General features: G+C 31.9%; 1 protein-coding gene across 2 annotated transcripts in view; it reads left to right on the forward strand.

Annotated features, from left to right (window-relative positions):
* Positions 1-5,640: 5,640 nt before the first annotated feature.
* Positions 5,641-24,174, forward strand: part of LOC149806946 (orexin receptor type 2-like) — a 95,492-nt gene continuing 76,958 nt past the window's right edge. For both annotated transcript variants that reach the window (XR_016421369.1, XM_089960025.1), the window contains exon 1: positions 5,641-6,696. Coding sequence is in view for 1 of the 2 variants with exons in the window: in XM_089960025.1 (XP_089816151.1) it covers positions 6,304-6,696 (393 nt within the window). In the remaining variant the exon portion in view is untranslated. The remainder of the gene's footprint in view (positions 6,697-24,174) is intronic.

The following is a 24,174-nucleotide window of genomic DNA, read 5'->3' on the forward strand; positions in this document are numbered from 1 at the left end:
TTACAGAGGTATCTGTCTTATTGATACTCTATACAAAGTCTTTAGTGATACATTGCAAAGCCGTAAATACGCGTAGGCGGAAGACAATTGTCTGATAGACGAGGCACAAGCAGGGTTTAGGAAAAATACTCCGCATGCAACATTATCTTTATTATTTAGGCTTTAGCTCAAAATATATATATATATATATATATATATATATATATATATATATATATATATATATATATATATATATATATATATATATATATATATATATATATATATATATATATTATTTCCTGTTATGTTGAGTTTAGAGAAACGATTTAGATAAACTACAGTATAAACAATTATGATGTTCAATAATCATAAAACAGTAAACATTTTAATATATATATATATATATATATATATATATATATATATATATATATATATATATATATATATATATATATATATCAAGAGCTGTGTCCGAACATCTAAAGGATGAACTACTTATTTCGAATGTATATAAGATGCAAGACATTATTGTATTTTAAGCCCTATCATGTTTTCACTTCTTATTGATGATTTGATTACACAGTTGAAGCTCGAATGCAACAGATGTGTAATTAACTCAGAAGATATTGATGATATATTTGCAATACTTTACGCTGATGATGTTGCTAATTGCGTCAGTACAGTAAAGCTACTTCAAAACCAAATAAAAGTTGTCAAACCTTTCTGTGATAAAACTGGTATTATTCGGTAATAAAACCAATTGGTTGCTATGTGTCACAAATTTGGGGAAATGAATTTAGTAATGATATTGATGCTTTTGCAAACAGTATATAGGTGTTCCTAAAACTATCAATAATGCGATTGCATTAGGGAGTGAGATCTATTAAATACTAGTTGAAAGTTGTAAGAATGCCTTCAACTCGCTACCCACACAAAGGTACTTAAAATTGAAAAGATTAGCTTAAACTATCCTTCTCAAATGGGCTACCAAAGTTAAAGACATTTTATTTTGCTCCGGTTTTGGTATGTTTGATTAAATCAAGATGTTGGAGACGAAACACATTTTTCTCATAATTTTGTTAAACTAATTAAGGATTTGAAATTCCAAAACTTGCCAATGTTTGTATTATAACATCTATGAAACGGAATTAGAACAGGAAAAAAATACCTCACATGTGGATTATCATATTTTCTTAGGAAGTTACTTGCTAAGTTTAGTTACTCAGCGCATTCGCTGAAAACAGTGACAGGTAAACCAATTATGATTGATCGAAATAATAGGTAATGTGAATTATACCGGAATAATAATGTTTATTTGATAGTAGATGCATTCCTAGTTTCTGACCATTTAAGAAAGAAATACCTTTATGAAGTATATTTTCTCTATATTTCGGTGAAACAGCAGTTCAGTTCTTAATCTTAGACAATTTTTGATAACTCAAACGAATTGTAAATAATGTACATGGCGGTAGTAATATCTTTATAAAATAACTCGCCAAATTCTTGGAAATTGTGGTTTTATGCTTAGAATAAATTTAGTGGTAGTAACATCTTTATAAAATAATGCACTGATCATTAGAATATATATATGCATACTCATGACAAACATCATAATTAACTTCTTTATTGCACTGTAATGGTCTTTTCTTCTTCTAAAATATCAAATGGCTGGTTAAAAGCACTTATTATCTTGCTATTTACAATTAAAACCCAGCATATAATTTTGGTACATCCCCATTTTACACAAAAATGTTCAAAGAATAAGTTGGTTTAGTTCTTAGAATAATAAAAGAAAGCAAATGTTTGTGCAACTATTGCTAACAAATTTATGACACAAAGCTACGCTCTTCAAACCATTATATTTTTCATCTGGAATCTACTTTGTCAGAATGGCATCCATTAAAAAAGTAAATCTATTTCCACCATGACTTCTATCAGTAATCTACCTTTCGCGGGAAATGATAACATCAACTGACGCTTGCATCCTTATCGTTTTCACCGGTACAAATAAAATAGTGCACAGTTGTATTGCCATTCAATGCCGAAGCTACATGCACATTGTACAAAAGATAATGAATATTGCTTCGAAGATTGTACAGCTCAAGTATGTGTACACTGAGACTTTCATAGTTACACTCTAATGAACCTACTTGAAATTTCAGCAAGTGTTGTTTTCGCCTAATAAAGAGAATGTTGTTTTAAATCCCATTGTCGCAGGCTACATTTAGGGAGGGCAAATGGTGTGTACTAAGGATATTAGAAATATAACAAAAGCTTCCGATAACGCTAAGAGTGTTAAAACTGGCATTGTATTGCGACAATCCATGATGTAAAATATCAAGTAGCCAATCGAGAAAGGAAGCGAGTTAATCTTAATCGGAAATGTAGCACCATTTCGAGACGTTAATATCGATATAAAAAACATTGTGCTGGAAGTTATTGGGACCTGATATGTCGGGCACTTAAAGAAAAATTGTACTTTGCATTATGTAACCGCAGAAACTGAAACCTACTGTTGGACGGAGCTGTAGTTGAGAAAAGGGATGAAAAAAGTTGCATTGATAATGCTCTCTAATTTATGTGCAGTGTGAACAATTTGTTCAACCTTAACACTGTATTCAACGCTGGTAAACGAACCATGTAAACTTTCATGAAATCAATGAAGTACGTCTGACTAACAGACATTCAGGAACTTCTTTTCAGATAGATTAAATTACGTGTATAAGGAACCTACAACTTCTTTTTGCATTAGTGATTAAGAACCCTTCTAGCCGATCATATTCCAACTTGAAAGAACACTCAATGTTTCATATGAAATCCTAGCTCTTTGGAATACAATGCTTAAACTGTCTGTTTCAGGCATGTAATTAACATAATTTATATTTTTAACAATTTATAATCATCAATACCGAATATCAACAGTATTATATTTTTAATTTATACGACCTAAGACATGTAAATTGAACTATAAAGGCTCTCAAATTATACCAATGAATTTTTTTACCACGGAAAGAGAATATAAAAAGCAACTATCCTCAAAATGTCTTATGCATAAGCTAGATGTTGCTGCTGCCACAAACGGGACAACTTTTCCATCCCTCACCATATCCTTTCCAACAGCTTCAATCCACTTTTTAAGTAAAAGAAAAAACCTTTGTCCCATCATCTTTTTTTTCATCCATATGCAACACACTGTACCATGACAGCGGTATTTACGCAAGGTTGAACTGAATTGCTAAATGTACGTTATACTCATTTCTGGCACGCGAAAAAGTGCGGTTTTTCATGAAAATGTCTGAATTATATTTTCGTACAAGCAGCGGATTTGTAAAAATAATTAGACGTGTTTATGGTGTACATGCATAACAAACGTGTTTTCTTCATGATTGAAAATTATATTACACATATATACAATATGTGTGGCAAGACACTTAATCTGGAAAGTTGTTGTTGTTGTAGGGTTTAACGCCATTTTTCAGCACACGATAGGCTATACATGGCTGCCAATATTAATGGTGGAGGAAGAACACGAGAAAAGAACCACCGACCCACGAGATGCTGCTGGCAAGCTTTCTCACATACCCACATTAGCCGAATCCGATACAGAGGTGATATGGCAGTGATCCGTAACGGAGACCGCTTTAGACCACTTGGGTTGAGTTGAAGCACAGCACGAATACGTCTAGTCAAACGAATGTTGTTAAAGTAAAAACTATTATTTGAGTAATCTGATTTTTCTTATAAATTATACAATTCGCATAATATCCGGTGTTAAGAACACTTAATTATATAATCCGTGTAAAATCGGGTGGTAAAGGATACTTAATAATATAAGCCGTGTAACAACAGGTGTTAAATGATTCTTAATTATATACTTATTTATATAATCCGTATATTAATAGGTGTTAATGGATACGTAAATATTGAATCAGTATAATAACATGAATTTGTGGATATTTATATATGCTCTAAACTCTGTTTAGGAAATGTTCAGTATGTCTTGGTTAATAAAAAATTGCACATACCCTATAATAGAAACAATTCACGTTAACGTAAAGAAACAGCGTAAACCAATATGTATTGACAGAAAGGTACCAAATCATAAAACAAAATCCTGATTCAATTTAATTGTTCTTGTGAGCGTAGCATATATAAAAGATATGAAATTGTTGATTTGCATTGTTGATTTTAATAAGCTATAGCAAAGCTGCTTAGTACATAACGTATGCATATTAGATTAAAGTCCGTCAATACAGTTGAACTATTTTTTATTAATATTGCTAGCGTTTTCAACATTTTGATTACGATATTTAACCATGCAATGCAATTCATTTTCCAATTTTATTATCGAATTATTATATCTGGATTGTAATTCAGATCGTTCGCCGAAACAATAATTTTGGTGGATCCTCGTAAAGCTGGGAATAGGTATTTCCTGGTGTTTTAAGTAGTTCTTTGCTATGCGATTAAAAGGTAAATGCGAGTATATTTTGTATTGCCTTTATTAAGGCAAAATGAATTTGTAACACACCAGTACTTATCTTGTAAAACATTATATTTTACACTATAATTTCAATGTTGCCCTGAAATGAAACTAATCATTCTTATGACATTTGCAATTTCGTTTTGAGGAAAATCTATCCAATGGATGCTAGATATAAAAACTGTGTTCATGCAAAACATTCTTAAGCTATATCTGGTACGTCATATCCAAGCTTCTAATTGATTATTTACTGTTCTCTTATACATTATATCATAGCTAGTGTATTGATTTTTATATTATCAGTCAAATGAATCGCAATTTGCAAATCAACAGGATCAGATGCTGGTAAACATAATATAAGACGAAAAAAAGTAAATTTGCAGACGTCTCTGCAGACAAAATATTGATTACACATATATTATATGCTCACGCGTTATACTTAAGGTAGAGATGGTTTGTGTATTGAACTGGCATTGAGATATATAACAGAGGGGAGAAAAGAGTGCTGAGATTTTAGAGAGATCAGTTGCCAGAACACGGTATTTTGGTTCAAGCTATTCTCATGTTAGCGCTATGACTTACTACTTACTCGTCTTGGCATTTTTTAAGTTGTTCTGTACTGATAAACACAACGTGAACAACATTTGCAAGTAATAGACTTAGATTTCAAGTTCATGAAATTCATTCGGCTAATGATAGCTCGACGGATTTTTCAAGTCCAGGTAAATACAGTGTATTGGCAGTGCAAACGCTCGTAAGCATGTGAATAACTTCTACCATATGGCCTCTATTGTAAATCGGCAGGAAATGTTATTTGTATTAACCTTTACTTTTGCATTATCAAATTCGCACAAGTTGAATAAGACAAATTAAATCATATTGTACAGACTTCGATTCATCAAAACATCTTAGACAGGGTTTGTTCATTTGCTTCATTTTGCACATAAATGTGAATTATTACAGTCCAGTCAAACGCTCTAAAGAGCTAATCAAAGTGAGAAAAAAATTCACAAATGTAAATCAGTTAAGAAAGGTTGAATTTTTCTATCGATTTCACGTCTGTTGTTTAATTGTTGAAAAACTCGCTTAGCCTATCGTGTTATAATTGACTCCTATTGGACATGAACTGATGTGTTTGAATATCTAAGTGGCACATGGCGTTTGTTATTATTGTGATAAGATTAGCGATTTTAGCTCTTCTTTCAACTAGTACTCACGTGTTCTCAATACGCTTCGCGGAGTGAGGGGATACCGCTAGATCTTCAGCTTTAATACGGAGCTGTTTTGAGACTTGACAGTTAACACAGGCAGAGGCTGTCGTGAAAATTACTTTCACTGTTCAATGTGATTTGGGATAAAGTCAAAGAAACACAGAGTGAGCTATTTCTATTTTTCTGCCAAATGAGTCTTGAAAGTTTGAGATATTTGACATGTTCATGCTAATTTAGCTTTAAGTTAAGGAGGATACTGAAAGTGGCATGCGTTCAGTTCATAAAATTCTTAACGTTTTTGTTGATAATTAGTACTGCGTCGCGCTTTGCATTACTTTGCATTATTCAAATTAGCCCGGGACATCCTGTGTATTTTATTTGCTGTTCGAATTGGGAGATAAATGAAAACAAACCAGAGAGCAAACAGTTTATATCATGATATTGTTTATCAACGAAAGGTGTCTCATATCTGATCAATAAGGCAGCAAACGTGTCTACTGTTTAAATGTAATATTCATGATATAGGAGCAGATGACACAGACCAAGATGTCCTCAGTTTTAACGTTATCTCTCAATGTTGTCATTTAATAATCAACGACACTATAGCGTCAAGAAAGAAACATGAATTTAACTGACAAGCAAACGTTTGAGAATTCTACCAGCAATTATACAGTACATTATCCATCGAGTACGACATGCTTGTACGACGGTTGTGTGTCACAAGATGAATACATCGATCAAATTCGCGATTACATATTTCCAAGGCCCGAGGAATGGGTCATTGTCGCCTTATATGCCTTGACCTTCCTGGCTGGAATATTTGGCAATGCACTTGTATGTTTTGTTGTTTGGAGAAACAAGAATATGAGGACGGTGACTAATATTTTCCTTCTTAATTTATCCATTGGAGATCTAGCAGTGATTGTGATATGCCTTCCTTCCACGTTAACGGTAGATGTGACAGAAACGTGGTTCTTTGGACTTGCTTTTTGCAAGACTAACCTATTCCTTCAGGTAAGCTTATCCATTGTTTGCTTCTACATATTCTCTGCTGACGTTCCTAAATTACCTCTTGATTTTACAATTCATGCATATTGTCTGGATCAATCTATTCGCAAACAAGATAGCACCTCTCCTCTGCATTCCACATGTTTACTAAACAAATAAATCTAATGATACTTTGTGAATGGCAAATGCATTTTCATTGCGAACTATGACAGTCCGCTTGCTTATCTGAAGAGCTTCGTCCATCGTATTGTATTTATAACTTATTATGAGTAAACGTTTGACAACATTCCCGGTTTAACACAATATATCTTTTAAATGGTAGATCAGGATTACCAGTATATCCTTTATCTAATTCCATAAATTAGTTTATATGCGTGACTCGTTTCTGGAAAAATTACGAGGTTCATTTTGTATTTGTCATTGTTCGTTTGATAGCCGTAGTTTTGGAATCCTGTCTTTTAGAGACATAAAATAGTTTTTTAATATGCACGAGATGCTATGTCCATCTTTTTCAACGGCATTTGCAAACTAAATCGACAAATCATTTTGACGTTTGTACTTTGGGGGATGTCGTGGCAGATTAAAAATATTTACCGGTAAACTTTTATTCTTAAGATATTAAAAATGCCATTGTACAATATGCTACCATACCGCAAGATCTTATTAATTGTAGTTACATATTTATAATGTTAAGATATTTATTTTCATAGTGTCGAATAGGAACACTATCAAACTACGAACGCGTATTTGCTAATATGGCTTTCTTACATCTTCACAACTACATTACCAATGGCTACGAACTTCAAGGCATTTATCTGAATATTTCTCCTTGTTGAACAATGGAAGTAAGAGAGTGATCGTTTAATTGTCGGGGCTGATGACTAGGAATGTTATAGCCAGAATACGTCTTGTCCTTGACGACACGATGATGTTTTTAATTTAGCTAATACAATAGAGATACTAAGTTATTTTCTCTACAAATCAGAACAAGACTATTTTTACAGCTGTTTGGGGCCGGTAATTTTCTTGAAATAATTTCAGTCTTCCACCCCTGAAAATTAAGTGATCGGTCACTAATGAATGTAAGACTGTAATAATCTTAAATTCGTTATTTTATTTTGTGTGACTAAAATGAATTTGCATAAATGCGGGCTCTACTTTTAGTTCTTGAAATATGAAATAAACATCAACAATTTAAAAATATTCTTTTGAGTACAAGGGTATGGATGTCTTAAATTCAACTTTCCAAAATATTTGTCATTGAATAATGAAACCTGAAGTGACTGCTTTTAATTGTTAGTGTTTACAGCATATCAGACAGAAATATAAACCATGCGTTCACATGCTTTTTGTGTATACTATTAAAGATATTATATCAGTAAATCTTGCAATCATGTGTGAAAATACATTAAATCTTAAACAATACGTGGCAGACGTTATGTAAGTATCAACACACTAACTAGACCAATTATCATTTGTTGATTTCTGCCATAATCCCTAAAATAATCATTAATATATATCTGTGACTTTGCCAAAAGGTTTACCGACAAGTCAATAATGTTACTTTGCTTCAATACAAGGCAACATTAAGGTTTAAACAGAAAATAAGATATTTACTGAGTTCAGACTGATGGTTTTGCGTTAGATGGCAAACCGAACAGATATGCTTCGACCGATTCCTGAGATGTTACCTGCTTTAGAAAAAGTTTTTTTCCGTTTAGGAAGACAGTTCTTGCACATAGTATTATAGACTTCGAGCATAGTTAGATGGTCTTTGTGTATGTGGACTTATACAAAAAGCTATGGATTTCATCATAAATGTAGAGTATCGAAGCAAATATACGACAGTCTTAATTGGTATACAAACTCCGCCAAACTTGTCTAATAGAAGTAGAACTTTTCAATTTATATCTTCATGAGAACTCCAGAAACGGTCTTTTTTAAAACAAGGAAATTACTGAGTTTGGCGATTTAATTTCTCTTTTAGACCATAACCCCTCTTGGAACTTTCATTACGATAACAAAATCAATTTTGATATAGGAATGGTTATTATTAAAGTTGTAGATTACTTCAGATTCATTTCACTGCTTAGATGGTTATTACGAGACAGACATCGATTTTGTTCCATACGATGCTCAGCAAATACGTCCATATCGTCTACCCCATCCCCGTATGATGTACTGTAAATACCTCCTATTTGTGTACCCTTTCCTTCGTAATGGCTGACATTTTTTCTTCAGAAGTAAAATGCAATCTTAAGAGTGGGTAGTTAATTGGTTAAAAGTAAATATTACAAAAGACAAATAAATTAAACCAAAAAAAAATCAGAATAAAAATTAAACAACACATATTTTGTATTTCTATTTCTCTATATTTGTGTGTACTCGAATTGCACGTTTGTCGTAAACATAGCACAGCAAACAATATAGTACCTGTACCAGTCTATTGATTCCCTCTTTTATCGAACATCCTTTCCAGTGCATTTTCAAAGTTGCCATTCCTTTCGTTATAGCTTTTGAAACTGTATAAATCAACACATATTGGTTTTGTTTATAATCACACTTCCTGTTGAGTGCTGACATTTCATCATATACCGGAATTTAAACATTTCAGCATTGTAACTGCGCTACTGAAGCATAATAAATAAATGTCTTGCAAAGGAAGCCAAGAGGTTCTTTCCTGGTATAATGTACGAGCTTGGAAAATAAGCCTTGACTGGTTACGGGCTATCCCGGGATTTCAGTAATTGAACCGTACATTAAATATACCTTGTAGTAATGTTCATGTCCTCAGTCATCACAAGCTTGTATAGTGAATTACGTCTCCATTTGAAACAAATCTTGTATTAGTGTACTACAACTGTTTTATCCTACCTCAGCATATTGAAGTTTTCTAGTTTTTACCAGTTTAAATTCCACCAATTAGCTCATTTTCATACCAGATGGGAAATATAGATAAAAGCCTGCTGTCTTTTTTTTAAAAGAAAAACTGAAATCGTGCTGCTTTCGATTAATGCATAATAAATTGTTTTATGTTCTACGTTGCTTCAAGTAGCATTTCATCGCCATAATTTGTTTCTCTAACCCTCTCAGATAGCTCTAATATTATGGTAACAGATGTTTTCTAACACTCATACTTACTGCGCTTTGGATAGTTGTATACTTACTGTTCAACTTTCAGATCGGTGCAAGCTGTTGAGTATTTTCTTGCAACTTGAGACTGCATAGTATAAGTTCACAATCATGCAATAATATGAATCTAAATGTTTTAATATTGATAGCTGGAATATTCCCATCATAAGAAATGAAATAAAAATATTATGAAGGTATCACTAGAAGCTATTCTAAAAGGTATTTGCTGTATTAGTCTGAAATGTAGATAACAACAGAGGTTATGATTTCAATCAATATTACAACATCGATGACATTTATTTCACATATTACATATGATTATATCCTTACTAAAATAGCATACAAAAATGTACATTACATATATACGACAAAATGAACAATACACCTGCAACACAACCATCGCTGCCATAAGTACAACTAATACCAAAACTATCATTGTCAATAACAACAACAACAACAACAACAGTAATAATAATAATAATAATAATAATAATAATAATAATAATAATAGTAATAAAAATAAAGAATTAATAATAATAATAAAGAATTAATAATAATAATAATAATAATAATAATAATAATAATAATAATAATAATAATATAATAATGATAGGCTCCCTCTGCTACTACTCAGCAGGCCATGGAGTAATGGCATTTTGTTATTGGACTATGTCAGTGACACCTATGAACATATTGTTTCCCCTGCTTGTGATGACAACGTTGGCATTGACAATCAGTATGATGACATCATTTGAATTCCTGTATAGGAACATACTGTGTCCCCTGCTTGTGATGACAACGTTGGCATTGACAATCGGTACGATGACATCATTTGAATTCCTACATACTGTGTCCCCTGCTTGTGATGACAACGTTGGCACTGACAATCGGTATGATGACATCATTTGAATTCCTGTCTAGGAACATATGTCTGGCATTCAGTTTGTAGAAAGCAAAGGTGAGAATGGTTTTAAAGGTATATGAAAATAATAATAACAAAATTGAGTCTTTAACGGAGTGATTGCTTGTCTTGCTACACGTATTTCATTTAGTAATCCACAACTGTAAAAAAAATCCCTCAAATTACCAACACAATAAAGCATATTTCAATATGTCCCACAGGCAACATATTGGAATAGCAATTTTCAAAAGAAGATAACATTGACTGTTAATGTTGTCTTAGCAGAGGTAGTATGCCCTTTAACTCATCCTTCTCCTGGGTTTTATTAAATTGACTAGAATACAGTGTTCCTAATGGAAAAAGTGTACTAGCAAAACTTCAAAAAATCTTTGAACAAATATATTCAGAACAGCAAGAGAACCATGTGACGAAATAAATATTCCACTACATTTCCGGATGCAACTGTAGTATAACCAATGACTGACAGTGCAGTGAACAAAAAAATATTAAAAACATACCATATTTACTAGCTTATAAAAAGAGTAAAACTGACAAAACAAAAACATTGCTCTGCCTCAGCATACTGCGCCTACAGATCAGGGTCTATGCTGTTTGTTCTACTGATTACTCCTTACAAACTGCACATACCCAGATCTGCTGTTGCTGTTGCGCTGACAGATCTGGCTCTGTCGAGTTTGCTTTTGGGAAAGCCTTATAAGCGATTATATATGGTATAGTTCACATTTCGTACATATCTTGCCACGGTCCGGTATTATTTTTCTCGTAATTCTTTTGTATTCCACCAACGAAGGAAGGATAATTCAGACAGCACACGTTCCTTACAATAAGCATAAATAAAGGCAGTATCACGTTTAAGGACATTGTACAATGTCTTTGGATTGCTTGATTAACCTCTTGATTTTATTGGCTGATTCGTTACTTGATATCTCCACCTAATACATGTAGTTCTTTGAAGACAAAAATTTATAGAAATAAACAAAAAATAAGGCAAAATAAAATCAAATGATGCAAATATTATTCATTTGGATACAGAGCGGATATATTATATTGTGGCTTAGTTGCGAGCATACTGCTATTTATAAACCATGCAAAACGCTGGTAAAGAAATGTTTTCCCACTCTATTGGATTAATTGTTTTGACAAACTTATGTTACATATGTAATGATTTATTTCCCTCTCTTGCATTCATGTCATTCCAGATCATGTTTACTATTGAGTGATTATATATATATATATATATATATATATATATATATATATATATATATATATATATATATATATATATATATATATATATATATATATGGGAAAGAATTCCCCGACAAAGCGTGCATACTTGGCTGACTAAAACCCATACCCATGTGAAAATTATACTGATAAAATCGATATAAACTATAGAGAACAATATTCAAGAGGTATAAAAGAGGCAGACTAGGAATAGTTCTAAGGATTCTCCATTAACGCTAATAACTAAATCACTACTTGAATATTGCAATCTTCTATGAAGATAAATGTTGGGGAAAAAATTCAAAGATCACACGCACTGTTCCAGGTCAGTGAGTTTGTGTTTAATCCCTTCCTATGATCGACTCGGTGTACGCAGTCATTTACCTCGTTGACTGTGTCTATGAAAGCTAAGGCAACATATATATGGAAACGAGTAAGAATGTTTGCATATATGTGATTTTACTGCACGTCAGCACAATCATGGCTATATGGGGCCAAATAAAGTAAATTGTCAAAATGTGAGGGTAAACATTGCAACAACAACAAAAAACCCGTCGAAGATATGCAATTCCAAATAACAGCAGAAATGTAGTTCTGCAAGACAAAATATGAACGGTAAATGTGTTTCAGTTCTTTTAAATGTGCATAAACTATACGATAATGGTTAAACAACCTTGAAATAAAAGTCAAAGTTTGTTTGATAAGCGTCATACTTTTAAAATGCCCAAGATTTCTTTAGTGGTGCATCATACAGAATGACTGAACACTCATAACAAAATACACTCTCGCAGAATGGAAGTCGGAACAGTAGGCAGACTTTATTATAGTTATTAGTAAGTAACGCCTTAAGGAAGCAACGGTACTGGTGCAGTGCATAAGGCAATATAAGGGATTTAACAAACAATGTATTGACGAAGCAACATTTGCACACTGAGCACCGATGCCGACTGCACCATTTTGCATTGCGGACTATATATATATATATATATATATATATATATATATATATATATATATATATATATATATATATATGGTACGTTGCTAATGTCCAGATAAGAAAATCTATCCATTAGATTCATATCCTGTTACACGCATGGACAGCTGTCTCTTTTGATCTGCACGCCAGATGGCGCTTACAGTAGGACAGACGGATATCATTAAAATCAACAACGGTATACTGTTTCGTGTACCAGTCTATATTACAATTATAAAAAAGGTGTGTGTGACTCTAAACCGATATCCACATTAAAAGCCGTACCAAAAAGGTATACATGGCTCTAAACCATTATCCAAATTAAAAACCGTACCAAAAAGGTATATATGACTCTAAACTAATATCCACTTTAAAAGCCTTACCAAAAAGGTATGTATGGCTCTAAGCCAATATCCACATTAAAAGCCGTACCAGAAAGGTAGATATGACTCTAAACAAATATCCACATTAAAAACCGTACCAAAAAGTATATATGGCTGTAAGCCAATATCCACATTAAAAACCGTACCAAAAAGTATATATAGCTCTAAGCCAATATCCGCATTAAAAGCCGTACCAAAAAGCATATATGGCTCTAAGCCAATATCCGCATTAAAAGCCGTTCCAGAAACGTATGCATGACTTTAAACCCATATCCACATTAAATTAGAAACAAGCAAATACACATGTACGAAGAATATTGGGTTCTGAGTAGGATAATGTGCTCGTAGATAATCAGTTCGAAATGTTGTCCTTCTTTAACATTATTGTACTTTTATGTCAGTATATATGGTACATATCAATTACGATCGCTAAAAGAATATCGAAAATTGTTAGATGAGCAAGTTTGGCATTTTAATTCTTCAAGAAAGGAAGGAAACATGTGATTTGTACGTTAAAGGTTGCCCCATTCTTGTCCTGTCCGACAGTGCAATGCTGACGAAGGGATTCGAGTGGGAAACCTTGTAAGTAGCTTCCCAATGGGTTAAGTGGTTATTCTCTGGGTTTACCTGGGTTCTCCTCCACCAATTATACTTGTCACCAAGTGTAACCTACAAAGTGTGAAAAATGGCATTAAACCCACAAAACTACAAAACCGCAAGACATACAAATATGCTAATTCAATTTAAAAATAACCATCTGCAAAGTAGGCAGTTATCGTCTCATGAATGTAGTCCAAAATAATTATATGATCGTCCAACTATATTACGTAAGACGCTCGCATCACTGTCAAACCACTAATTATTCAGCTAGCGCTTTGTTTTTTATTGTGTGTGTAAGATCTTATGACATTCAACACGATTCACTGCTGTTTTGGATTGATTTTAGAATCTTATGATGTGCTGTTTTGGATTGATTTTAGAATCTTATGGTATGCTGTTTTGGATTGATTTTAGAATCGTATGATTTACTGTTTTGGATTCAGCTTAGAATCTTATGACTAGTTGTTGTGTATTGATTTTTGAATCTTATGCTGTACTGATTTGGATTGATATTATAACCTTATGATTTGCTGTTTTGGTTTGATTTTAGAATCATATATATGCGGTTTGGAATGATTGTTAGAATAATATTATTAGGTGGTTTGGATTGATTTTTAAATCTTGTGATGTGCTGTTTTAGATTAATTTTAGAATCTTATTATATGATGTTTTGGATTGATTTTAGAATCGTATGATATGCTGTTTTGGATTGATTTTATAATCTTATAGTATGCTGATTTGTTTGATTTTAGAAGCTTATGATTTGCTGTTTTGAATGATTGTATAATCTTACGATTTTGCTGTTTCGGATTGATTTTAGAATCTTATGATATGCTGTTTTTGATTGAATGTAGATTCGTATAATATGCTGTTTTTAGAATGAGGTTAGAATATTATGACTTGCTATTCTGGATTGATTTTAAAATCTTATGATATACCGTTTTTGATTGATTTTAGAATCTTATGATATGCTGTTTTTGGTTCATTTTAGAATCATCAATCTGCGGTTTTGAAATGATTTTAGAATCTTATGATTTGTTGGCTTGGATTGATTTTAGAATCTTATGATTTGCTCTTTTGGATTGATTTTTAAATCTTGTGACCCGCTGTTTTGAATTAATGTTAGAATCTTATGGCATGCTGTTTTGAATTGATTTTAGAAACTTATGACATGCTGTTTTGGATTGAGTTTAGAATATTATACAATGCTGTTTTAGATTGATTCAAGAATATCATGAAATGCTGATTTTGGATTGATTTTAGAATCTTATGATATACTAATTTGGATTGAGTTTAGAATTTTATGATTTGCTCTTTTGTATTGATTTTAGGATCTTATGATATGATGTTTTAGATTAGTTTTTGAATCTTATAAAATTCTGTTTTTGATTGAGTTTAGAATATTATGATAGCTGTTTTGGAATGATTTTATGATCGTATGTTATGCTGTTTTGGATTGATCTTAGACTCTTTTGACTTGCTTTTTTGGATTGATTTTAGAATCTTATTATTAGCTGTTTTGGATTGATTTTTAAATCTTGTGACCCGTTGTTCTGAAATAATATTAGAATCTTATGGTATGCTGTTTTTGATTGATTTTATAATCTTATGGTATGCTGTTTTTGATTGATTTTAGAATCTTATGTTATGCTGTTTTGGATTGATTTTATAATCTTATGGTATGCTATTTTGGATTAATTTTAGAATCTTACGGTATGCTGTTTTTGATTGATTGCATAATCTTATGGTATGCTATTTTCGATTGATTTTAGAATCTTATGGTATGCTGTTTTGGTTTAATTTTAGAATCTTATGGTATGCTGTTTTGGATTGATTTTAGAATCTTATGAAATGCTGTTTTAGATTATTTTTTGAATCTTATAAAATTCTGTTTTCGATTGATTTTAGAATCTAATGACATTCTGTTTTGGATTGATTTTAGAATCTTATGAAGTGCTGTTTTGGATTCATTTTAGAATCTTATGAAGTGCTGTTTTGGATTCATTTTAGAATCTTATGATATACTGTTTTGGATTGATTTTAAAATATTATTATATGCTTTTTTGGATTGATTCTAAAATCTTATGATATGCTGTTTTGTATTCATTTTAGAATCTTATGATTTGCTGTTTTGGATTCATTTTAGAATCTTATGATATGCTGTCTTGTATTAATTTAGAATCTTATGATATGCTGTTTTGGATTGATTTTAAAACCTTATGATTTGCTGTTTTGGATTCATTTTAGAATCTTATGATATGCTGTTTTGGATTCATTTTAGAATCTTAGGATATGCTGTTTTGTATTCATTTTAGAATCTTATGATATGCTGTTTTGGATTGATTTTAAAATCTTATGATTTGCTGTTTTGGATTCATTTTAGAATCTTATGATATGCTGTTTTGGATTCATTTTAGAATCTTATGATTTGCTGTTTTGGATTGATTTTAAAATCTTATGATTTGCTGTTTTGGATTCATTTTAGAATCTTATGATTTGCTGTTTTGGATTCATTTAGAATCTTAGGATATGCTGTTTTGTATTCATTTTAGAATCTTATGATATGCTGTTTTGGATTCATTTTAGAATCTTATGATTTGCTGTTTTGGATTGATTTTAAAATCTTATGATTTGCTGTTTTGGATTCATTTTAGAATCTTATGATATGCTGTTTTGGATTCATTTTAGAATCTTATGATTTGCTGTTTTGGATTGATTTTAAAATCTTATGATTTGCTGTTTTGGATTCATTTTATAATCTTATGATTTGCTGTTTTGGATTCATTTAGAATCTTAGGATATGCTGTTTTGTATTCATTTTAGAATCTTATGATATGCTGTTTTGGATTCATTTTAGAATCTTATGATTTGCTGTTTTGGATTGATTTTAAAATCTTATGATTTGCTGTTTTGGATTCATTTTAGAATCTTATGATATGCTGTTTTGGATTCATTTTAGAATCTTATGATTTGCTGTTTTGGATTCATTTTAAAATCTTATGATTTGCTGTTTTGGATTCATTTTAGAATCTTATGATATGCTGTTTTGGATTCACTTTAGAATCTTATGATATGCTATTTTGGATTCACTTTAGGATTGATTTAAGAATTATATGCTATGATGCTTTGTGTTGATTTTAGAATTTTATGATATGACGTTTTAGATCGATTTTAGAATCTTATTAAAGTTTGTGTTTGATTGATTTTAGAATCTTATGATGCTTTGATATGGATTGATTTTAGAATCTTATGATTTGCTGTTTTGGGGTGATGTTAGAATCTTTTGACTTGCTGTTTTTGATTGATTTTAAAGTCTTACAAACGCATTTTATGTCTTAGATAATGAATAATTTGCATACGCTAAGTATCGTACTAATTTTGCCAATAATATAGTATCCACTGTATCTTTGCTTTGATAATTCGTGGGTAAGTATGATAACTGTCATTCATTTATCTTAACATAGTGTTTATTTCATTGGTTTTCGTCTTTGTATGTCTCATTTACAATATCGCTATTCACAGCTTCGTAATTTGAACTTGATTGATTTAGTAATATCTCCAAGAGCATAGTTAATGATGATAACTGATGTACGTTTATAAGCTGACAAACTCTTATCTGTATTATCAACACAAGTTCCTACTGTGCATTCTAGATCAATGGTTCTCTTCATACAGTAAACTGTGTCAATTTAGACCCCTCAAAGGCAACAATTATTCTTTATCAAGATGTATAAAATATGAAAACGTCTGTTCTTGCTAATGAAATAACACTATATAAAAAGACCCCCAAAAATGACTTGGTATACGATGATAAAAAGCTGTACAGTAATATTTGTTTCAATCCTTGAACTTCATACAAAGACATGTGTACTATTCTGACACATAAACATTCTTGTAAGAGTATACAGCGAGTTTATTATGTGTGCATTCTTTTATATGTGCGGTGTGTATGTGTAGATTCCTTTATATGTGTGGTGTTTATGTGTACATTCCTTTATATGTGCGGTGTGTATGTGTACATTCCTTTAAATGTGCGGTGTATACGTGTACATTCCTTTATATGTGCGATGTGTATGTGTACATTCCTTTATATGTGCGGTGTGTATGTGTACATGCCTTTATATGTACGGTGTGCATGTGTAAATTTCCTTTATATAGTGCGGCGTTAAAAGTAATATGAAAGTGATTTTCAATGCTTAAAGAATAAAATGATTACACATTTCGAAATCATATATTTTCATTGTCCACGAAACAAATATGGCAAATCATTCATTTAAGTAAAGTTAAATTTGTCAGAGACACAATATTCGAAGTTCAATTCTAAGATTTCATTTTTCTTTATTCGTAGTCCTTTAATGCGACGTCAGCTCTTGTTAAATTTTTAAGTTACCATTTCTTCAGCATTATTGTCACTACGTTGTTCTCGTTCTTAAAATTAGCCAAAAAAAATTAAATAACGTTAGGCACATGCACAGACCATCAAGGGGAAACTAACTATATTATATCAAATAACGTAAACCACACGTGCAGACCATCAATTTAAAACTAGTTATATTATATCAAATAAAGTGACGCGCATTTACAGACCATCAGCTATCGGTGGACAAAGTAAATTGGTCAACAGTTTCCATACACTTAAATATCTAAATCAATCATTGAAGCAGCGTAGGTAAAAGGCGATACGAAAATGTTGCATAATAAATTACTTATTACAATATTCATTCTAAGAAAGATATTTGATTTTGTATGATTTATGTAGTAATGACTCTTTAAACATTATGCCGACTCAAATAAACTCATGTTGTTTTTGTTGGTATTTTGGTGTGGGAGTAGGCGGGGGTCTTGGTTTCAATACATAGTTTAAGACAGTCTTATATTTGACTGAGTGCAACGAACAATTGTCCTCTAGCAGATAATACTTTGTATGATTATTTTAATGCTGTTTTTGTTGTGATCAATGGGTCTTAATCACTATTTTTACGCTGCACTATTAAATGGTTCTCTCATCGCCCTAGTCCAAGATTAATTAATACAAATATATGCGCAATTGTAACGAAGGGGGCTTATTAATCGTTGAAATAAAATATAATCTTGAAATGCTGAAATCAGTGTTTAAATACGAAGTAACAGTAAATTTGTAAAGGCTTAACAATTTGAATTAAAAACAATTTGAATTAAAAACATTGGCATTGATTTAGAAAGCATTAATCAATTCCTTGGTATTCATTGCAAGCATTCTTTTAATTTCATGATGTGATTAAAACTTACCATTACATTTTACATTATGCAATGAAAAATAATTTATTTTAATTATCTCCTGCTAATTACATGAAATATAATTAAATGCAATAATGTACTAGTATTTTTACCAATAATAATTTATTGTAATCATCTCCTGGTAACTCTATTATTAGTAATTTTATGAACCATTTCATTGCTACACATTTTCTAATGGCACTGCGCAAATCGCTAACGCGACGTTTCATTTGAGATTTAACCCTTTGAGATACATGGAAAGATTATTTACAAAAGCCTTGAAAATTTGCACAAATTTGCTGGTTTGCGACATTATTGAAGAATATTTTCTGTCTGTATAGGTTTTATTTGGGTGTTGTTTCTTAAACAGTATGAACTGTTATCAACAAGTTTAACTGAAACAATATAAAAGTAAGGGAAGATATGCAAAATTGTCTTATTGCAAAATAAAACAAAAATGTTTTTCTCGCTAAGAGCAATTATGGTCCTTGTTAATAATATATATCTTCCTTCTTGACGTTTGTCCTGTATGTTACCACTCAATTCCCTGTATTACTATAGTTTTTACAACAATAAACAGAAACATCACAATCTGTCGAGCACAAACCCACGGGTGATTAAAATAAATTCTTGATCTTGTCCTTTCTGTATCAGCGCACTTCCCATCTTCCTTATATAACTACAACCTCGAACATTACTAATTATACCACTATCTTCGAAAAATTATTATGTCAATTATTAGTTTATTATATGAGTTATGCAGATTCGAATAATATGTGCTTTTGTGTGAAATACTACCATATGGAAATTTATTTTTGTCTTTCTCGCCCGTACTCTTAAAGGTATGGCGAAGGACAAAGAATGGATGTTATATGACGATGAATGGATAATTGGTGACAATGAATGGCTATTTGATGACAAAGAATGGATATTTGATGACAAAGAAGGGATATTTGATGACTAGAAATGGATATTTTTTGAAACAAAAATGGATATTTTATTTCATCTGTAGGTCTATAATTGAGTTTGAATATTCCAGATACCTGTCGCATAAGGCAATAATGGATTTCGTCAATGACTTTCACGAGGAAAATATGTTTTTACTCCGTATTAATTATACATATTTTGTACGTATGAGCTATAATTATTTGTTGACATAACATATTTATTACAAATATCTATAAGAAAATTAAATACTATTTTGTAAACGTAAAATATATTCACTGCTTTTATCAAATACCAAATATTTTTAGTTGCTTCTTGAGAAAGGTGCTATATTTTTAGCTGCACGGAAAATAAATATCACAAATAATAAAATACTACTGCATTAATCCATAGCAACTAATCTGGACTCTTGCCAGGTCTACAGACATTAATATGAAGACTGTATTCAGTAGAGTAAGCCTGAAAGAAATACCATTTGGTTTTGGTTCATAATGGATCAATACAATAGTTTTTGTGTCAAGGTGTTTCTAATATTTATCCTTAACAACTCATGCCGTCATTGTTAGAAGAAAAGGTGTATTATGACGGATTCTTCTATTTCCATTTTTCCACCATTAATACTAGCCGCCATGCATAACCTATCGTGTGCTGAAAAATGGCGTTAAACCCCACAACAACAAAAATCTATTTCTATTTTATATTTCATTTGAAGATTTAGAATACATGAAATTCTGCTTGGTGATGTAATACGTAACATAGTTTAGTTACTTGTAACAATATTTTAAAACGTTTATTGTAAATTATATATTGTTGAATTTTGTGATGGCGTTTCATTATTTCCCAATGTCTTTTAAGATTTTGGTAAAGAAATACAAATACATTATAAGACAAAATGCCTGCGTAGTCGCTGTCTCATATATAATTAAACAAAATGATCAGGAAATGATTGTATTGTACAAATCTTCGTCGCCTGAACTGTTATTTACAATTTAATATCCGAATTTGATGAACGATAAAGGCATTGCGTTCCTTTTTGAACAATCGTACGTTAAAGACACCATGTAAAATGAAAATGACCTTATTTGCTCTTCATTGAATTTCACTAGACTGGTTCATTTTGGTCTGTTTCTTTTCATTTTACAAAACATTTCTATCCGACAGCTGATAATTTAAGAAATCAAAAGAATAGGAAACTAAATGACTGTTTAAAACGAATCACTAATTAAGAAAGTTGACCTTGGAGTATTTATGCATTTACTGTGTTTAGTGATGAATGCTGGCACCGATGTCTTGGTCGTAAAGCACAATTTATTCATTAAGGTATATGCAGTATCAGTTTATAGTGGTCATCAACGGGCAGCCAGTTAGTGCTGAATATGTCTTTTTATATCCAACATTTCAATGTATATGTAATCTTTTATCTTTTGAGAAAAGAGAGTGTTTTGCTTTATTCCCTGCATGACACATTTTTAATCTGCGTCTATCGACTAGGAATTTTCAATCCTTGTTTTATATCCTGGGTTAAGGCATCTACATTTATTATAAATCGGTAGGCTTCAACTTCTGGCATGCAGTCTTTATTACAACAGGTTTCCATTTTAGCACCATGAAAGGAACTAATGAACAATCTGATTTATTATTAGAAGCATAAAACAGCAACATCCTCTCGGTCTCTGTGATCTGAAAATACGTACGGGTTATAATCACATTACAGACACATTATGATAAAGCAAGAGAATCCATCGCTTCTCCGGTAGCCTATAACATTTCTTATTGCCTGAAGCATAGATCGGCGTCTCTCACATTTAGACTGAAAACCTTATTCGATTAGGAAGGATCTCCATGAGAACCATAGCTGCCACAAATAAAACAGAAATCCGAACCGAGTACTACAAAATTTCGTAAATGGGTGTAACACGATTTATTGATTGTACCTGAGAGTGGCTTGTAATTATGTCATAACAAGATAATACTGTCAGTAATCATACACTTGAGACATCATATCTACAAACTAATTATCTCGACAATGAATAGACAGTACTGTCAAGTGTATAGTTTTCTTACAAAGAGTAATCAAGACACCTCACCAACTGTTCCAAATTCATTGAGTAAAAATACAGTAAATTACTAAATCCTTAGCGCCAGCAACGACGCATGTTAACTGATACATACGAAAATTTAAGATGTAATCGTAGCAGATTTTATCTTCTTTGAACACTAGTGCCGATAATGTCTTTCCAAGTAAATGGAGAGACTTTGTTCCAAAAGCGATGGCAATAATACAATAATAACAACAGTTGCAAACGTGATCTCTCTTGCAGCTGGCATGTATAAGAAACTTCGAGCAAAAAAAAAAAAAACAGTATGAAAGACATAAAAGTTAGCCGATGTAATTCCTACGGAAGAATTAGAATAGAAATGATAAAGTCAGTAAAAGAAATCTCACACAAACCTTTGTCTTCCCAGTAATGGCTGTCGTAGACAGATCTCGTTGTATCAAAAGCAAATAAAGTACGCGCTTATTTATCCCCGTCGACAATTTATAATGAGCGAGCGATTGTAAGAGGAAAAGTGGGAAAGTATACAAGACACTAGTAACGTGTCTTCTCATTGCATTGTTTCCTTTATTGGTTTTCTTTTGTAGGGTTTAACGCCATTTTTCAGCACACGATATTATTTACATGGTGGCCGTTATATGTGGCTGAAGAAGAACTAGTGTTGACCCAGAAAAAATCAACTGACCCACTCGAACCTACCAACACGCATTCTCATATACCACGTTGTTCTAGCCGATCCTCGAACTTAGGCAACGGAGTTGAGATGCGTGAGTGATCTGTAAAGTTTATCACCTTTGTTCACTAGTACACTAAGGGGTCCTCATATTGTTTGCAAATTTCTAATCATGTACATAATTACTATCACGAAATAATATCCAGTCGTGTGTCACAGAAGTAAATGAGAAACATACATATAAATCAATTCAAAGATAGCCCAAGTGGGCGACCATATATTATAGCCATGTAGGCATCGTAGGGAAATCAAGGGTATTTCGCATTAATGTATTCAAATATATGTCGTTATTAGGCGTAGTTATGGACATAGGTTCCTTACTAAAATATCAAAATGTGCATAATTATTATCTCATCGCCGACGTACATTATAAGTGAAGAGTGGGCGTTTTAGATAAATTCATTGTGTAGCCAATAAACAGCTTTCTCACTGTGCTTTCTCACTGTGCTTTGTTCTAGCAGAATACAGATAGAAACATTATCCGAAAAAACCGTGTAGAACTGAAGTTGGGCATATTTTGCAATATTTTACCAATATGTTTAGCTTGCAATCGAAATTGAACAATGCGGGGTTGGGTATGACAGTTGTCGCAAAGAATGACGTAATCTATATTTTGAGCGTGATATGTAATGGCATAACCATGCCCAAATCAGGTTCATTGGGTACAAGATAGAGCACACAATTTTATTTTTTGGCGTTTATTTTAATTCTGTGTTTTTTTTAAAAAATGGAATAGAAAAGTGTGCCAACACTCTTTTGTTGGATCACAATCATATAATCAAGACTCTGTTTCCAGGGATGTTATTTTTGAAAACCACTTTGTATTGTCAGTAAATAAATAATTTGAATAAATATAATTCCAGCCCAAATCAACTACTGGACAGAACAATAATACAATTGATTATTGTACGATAATAGTGAAGGGGGACGATATAGCATTAATGGAAAAATACATTACAGCCCCAATCCCCCTGGACTATAAAGCCTCAGCCTTTTTAGTCCACCCTCGGACGATATAGCCTCAATGGGAAAAGGTTGGGTTTTGTATAGGAATAATAGGAATGGAACAGGTGGGAGAAATCACGGCACTGGACATTGGCAGCAATGTTGCAAGGGTCTAACCTGAATATACGCTTCTCTAGGTAGAGACAAATACAGTAGAGATATATACATATATAACACATAGACATAGATCGATGTTCATCACACCTAAAATATAAAATCGACTACAGTTTTTTAGTCAAGATAGT

This window comes from Sinohyriopsis cumingii, chromosome 1 (genome assembly GCF_028554795.1).
Source record: "Sinohyriopsis cumingii isolate HCF-2022 chromosome 1, ASM2855479v2, whole genome shotgun sequence".
Taxonomy (NCBI): Eukaryota; Metazoa; Mollusca; class Bivalvia; order Unionida; family Unionidae; genus Sinohyriopsis; species Sinohyriopsis cumingii.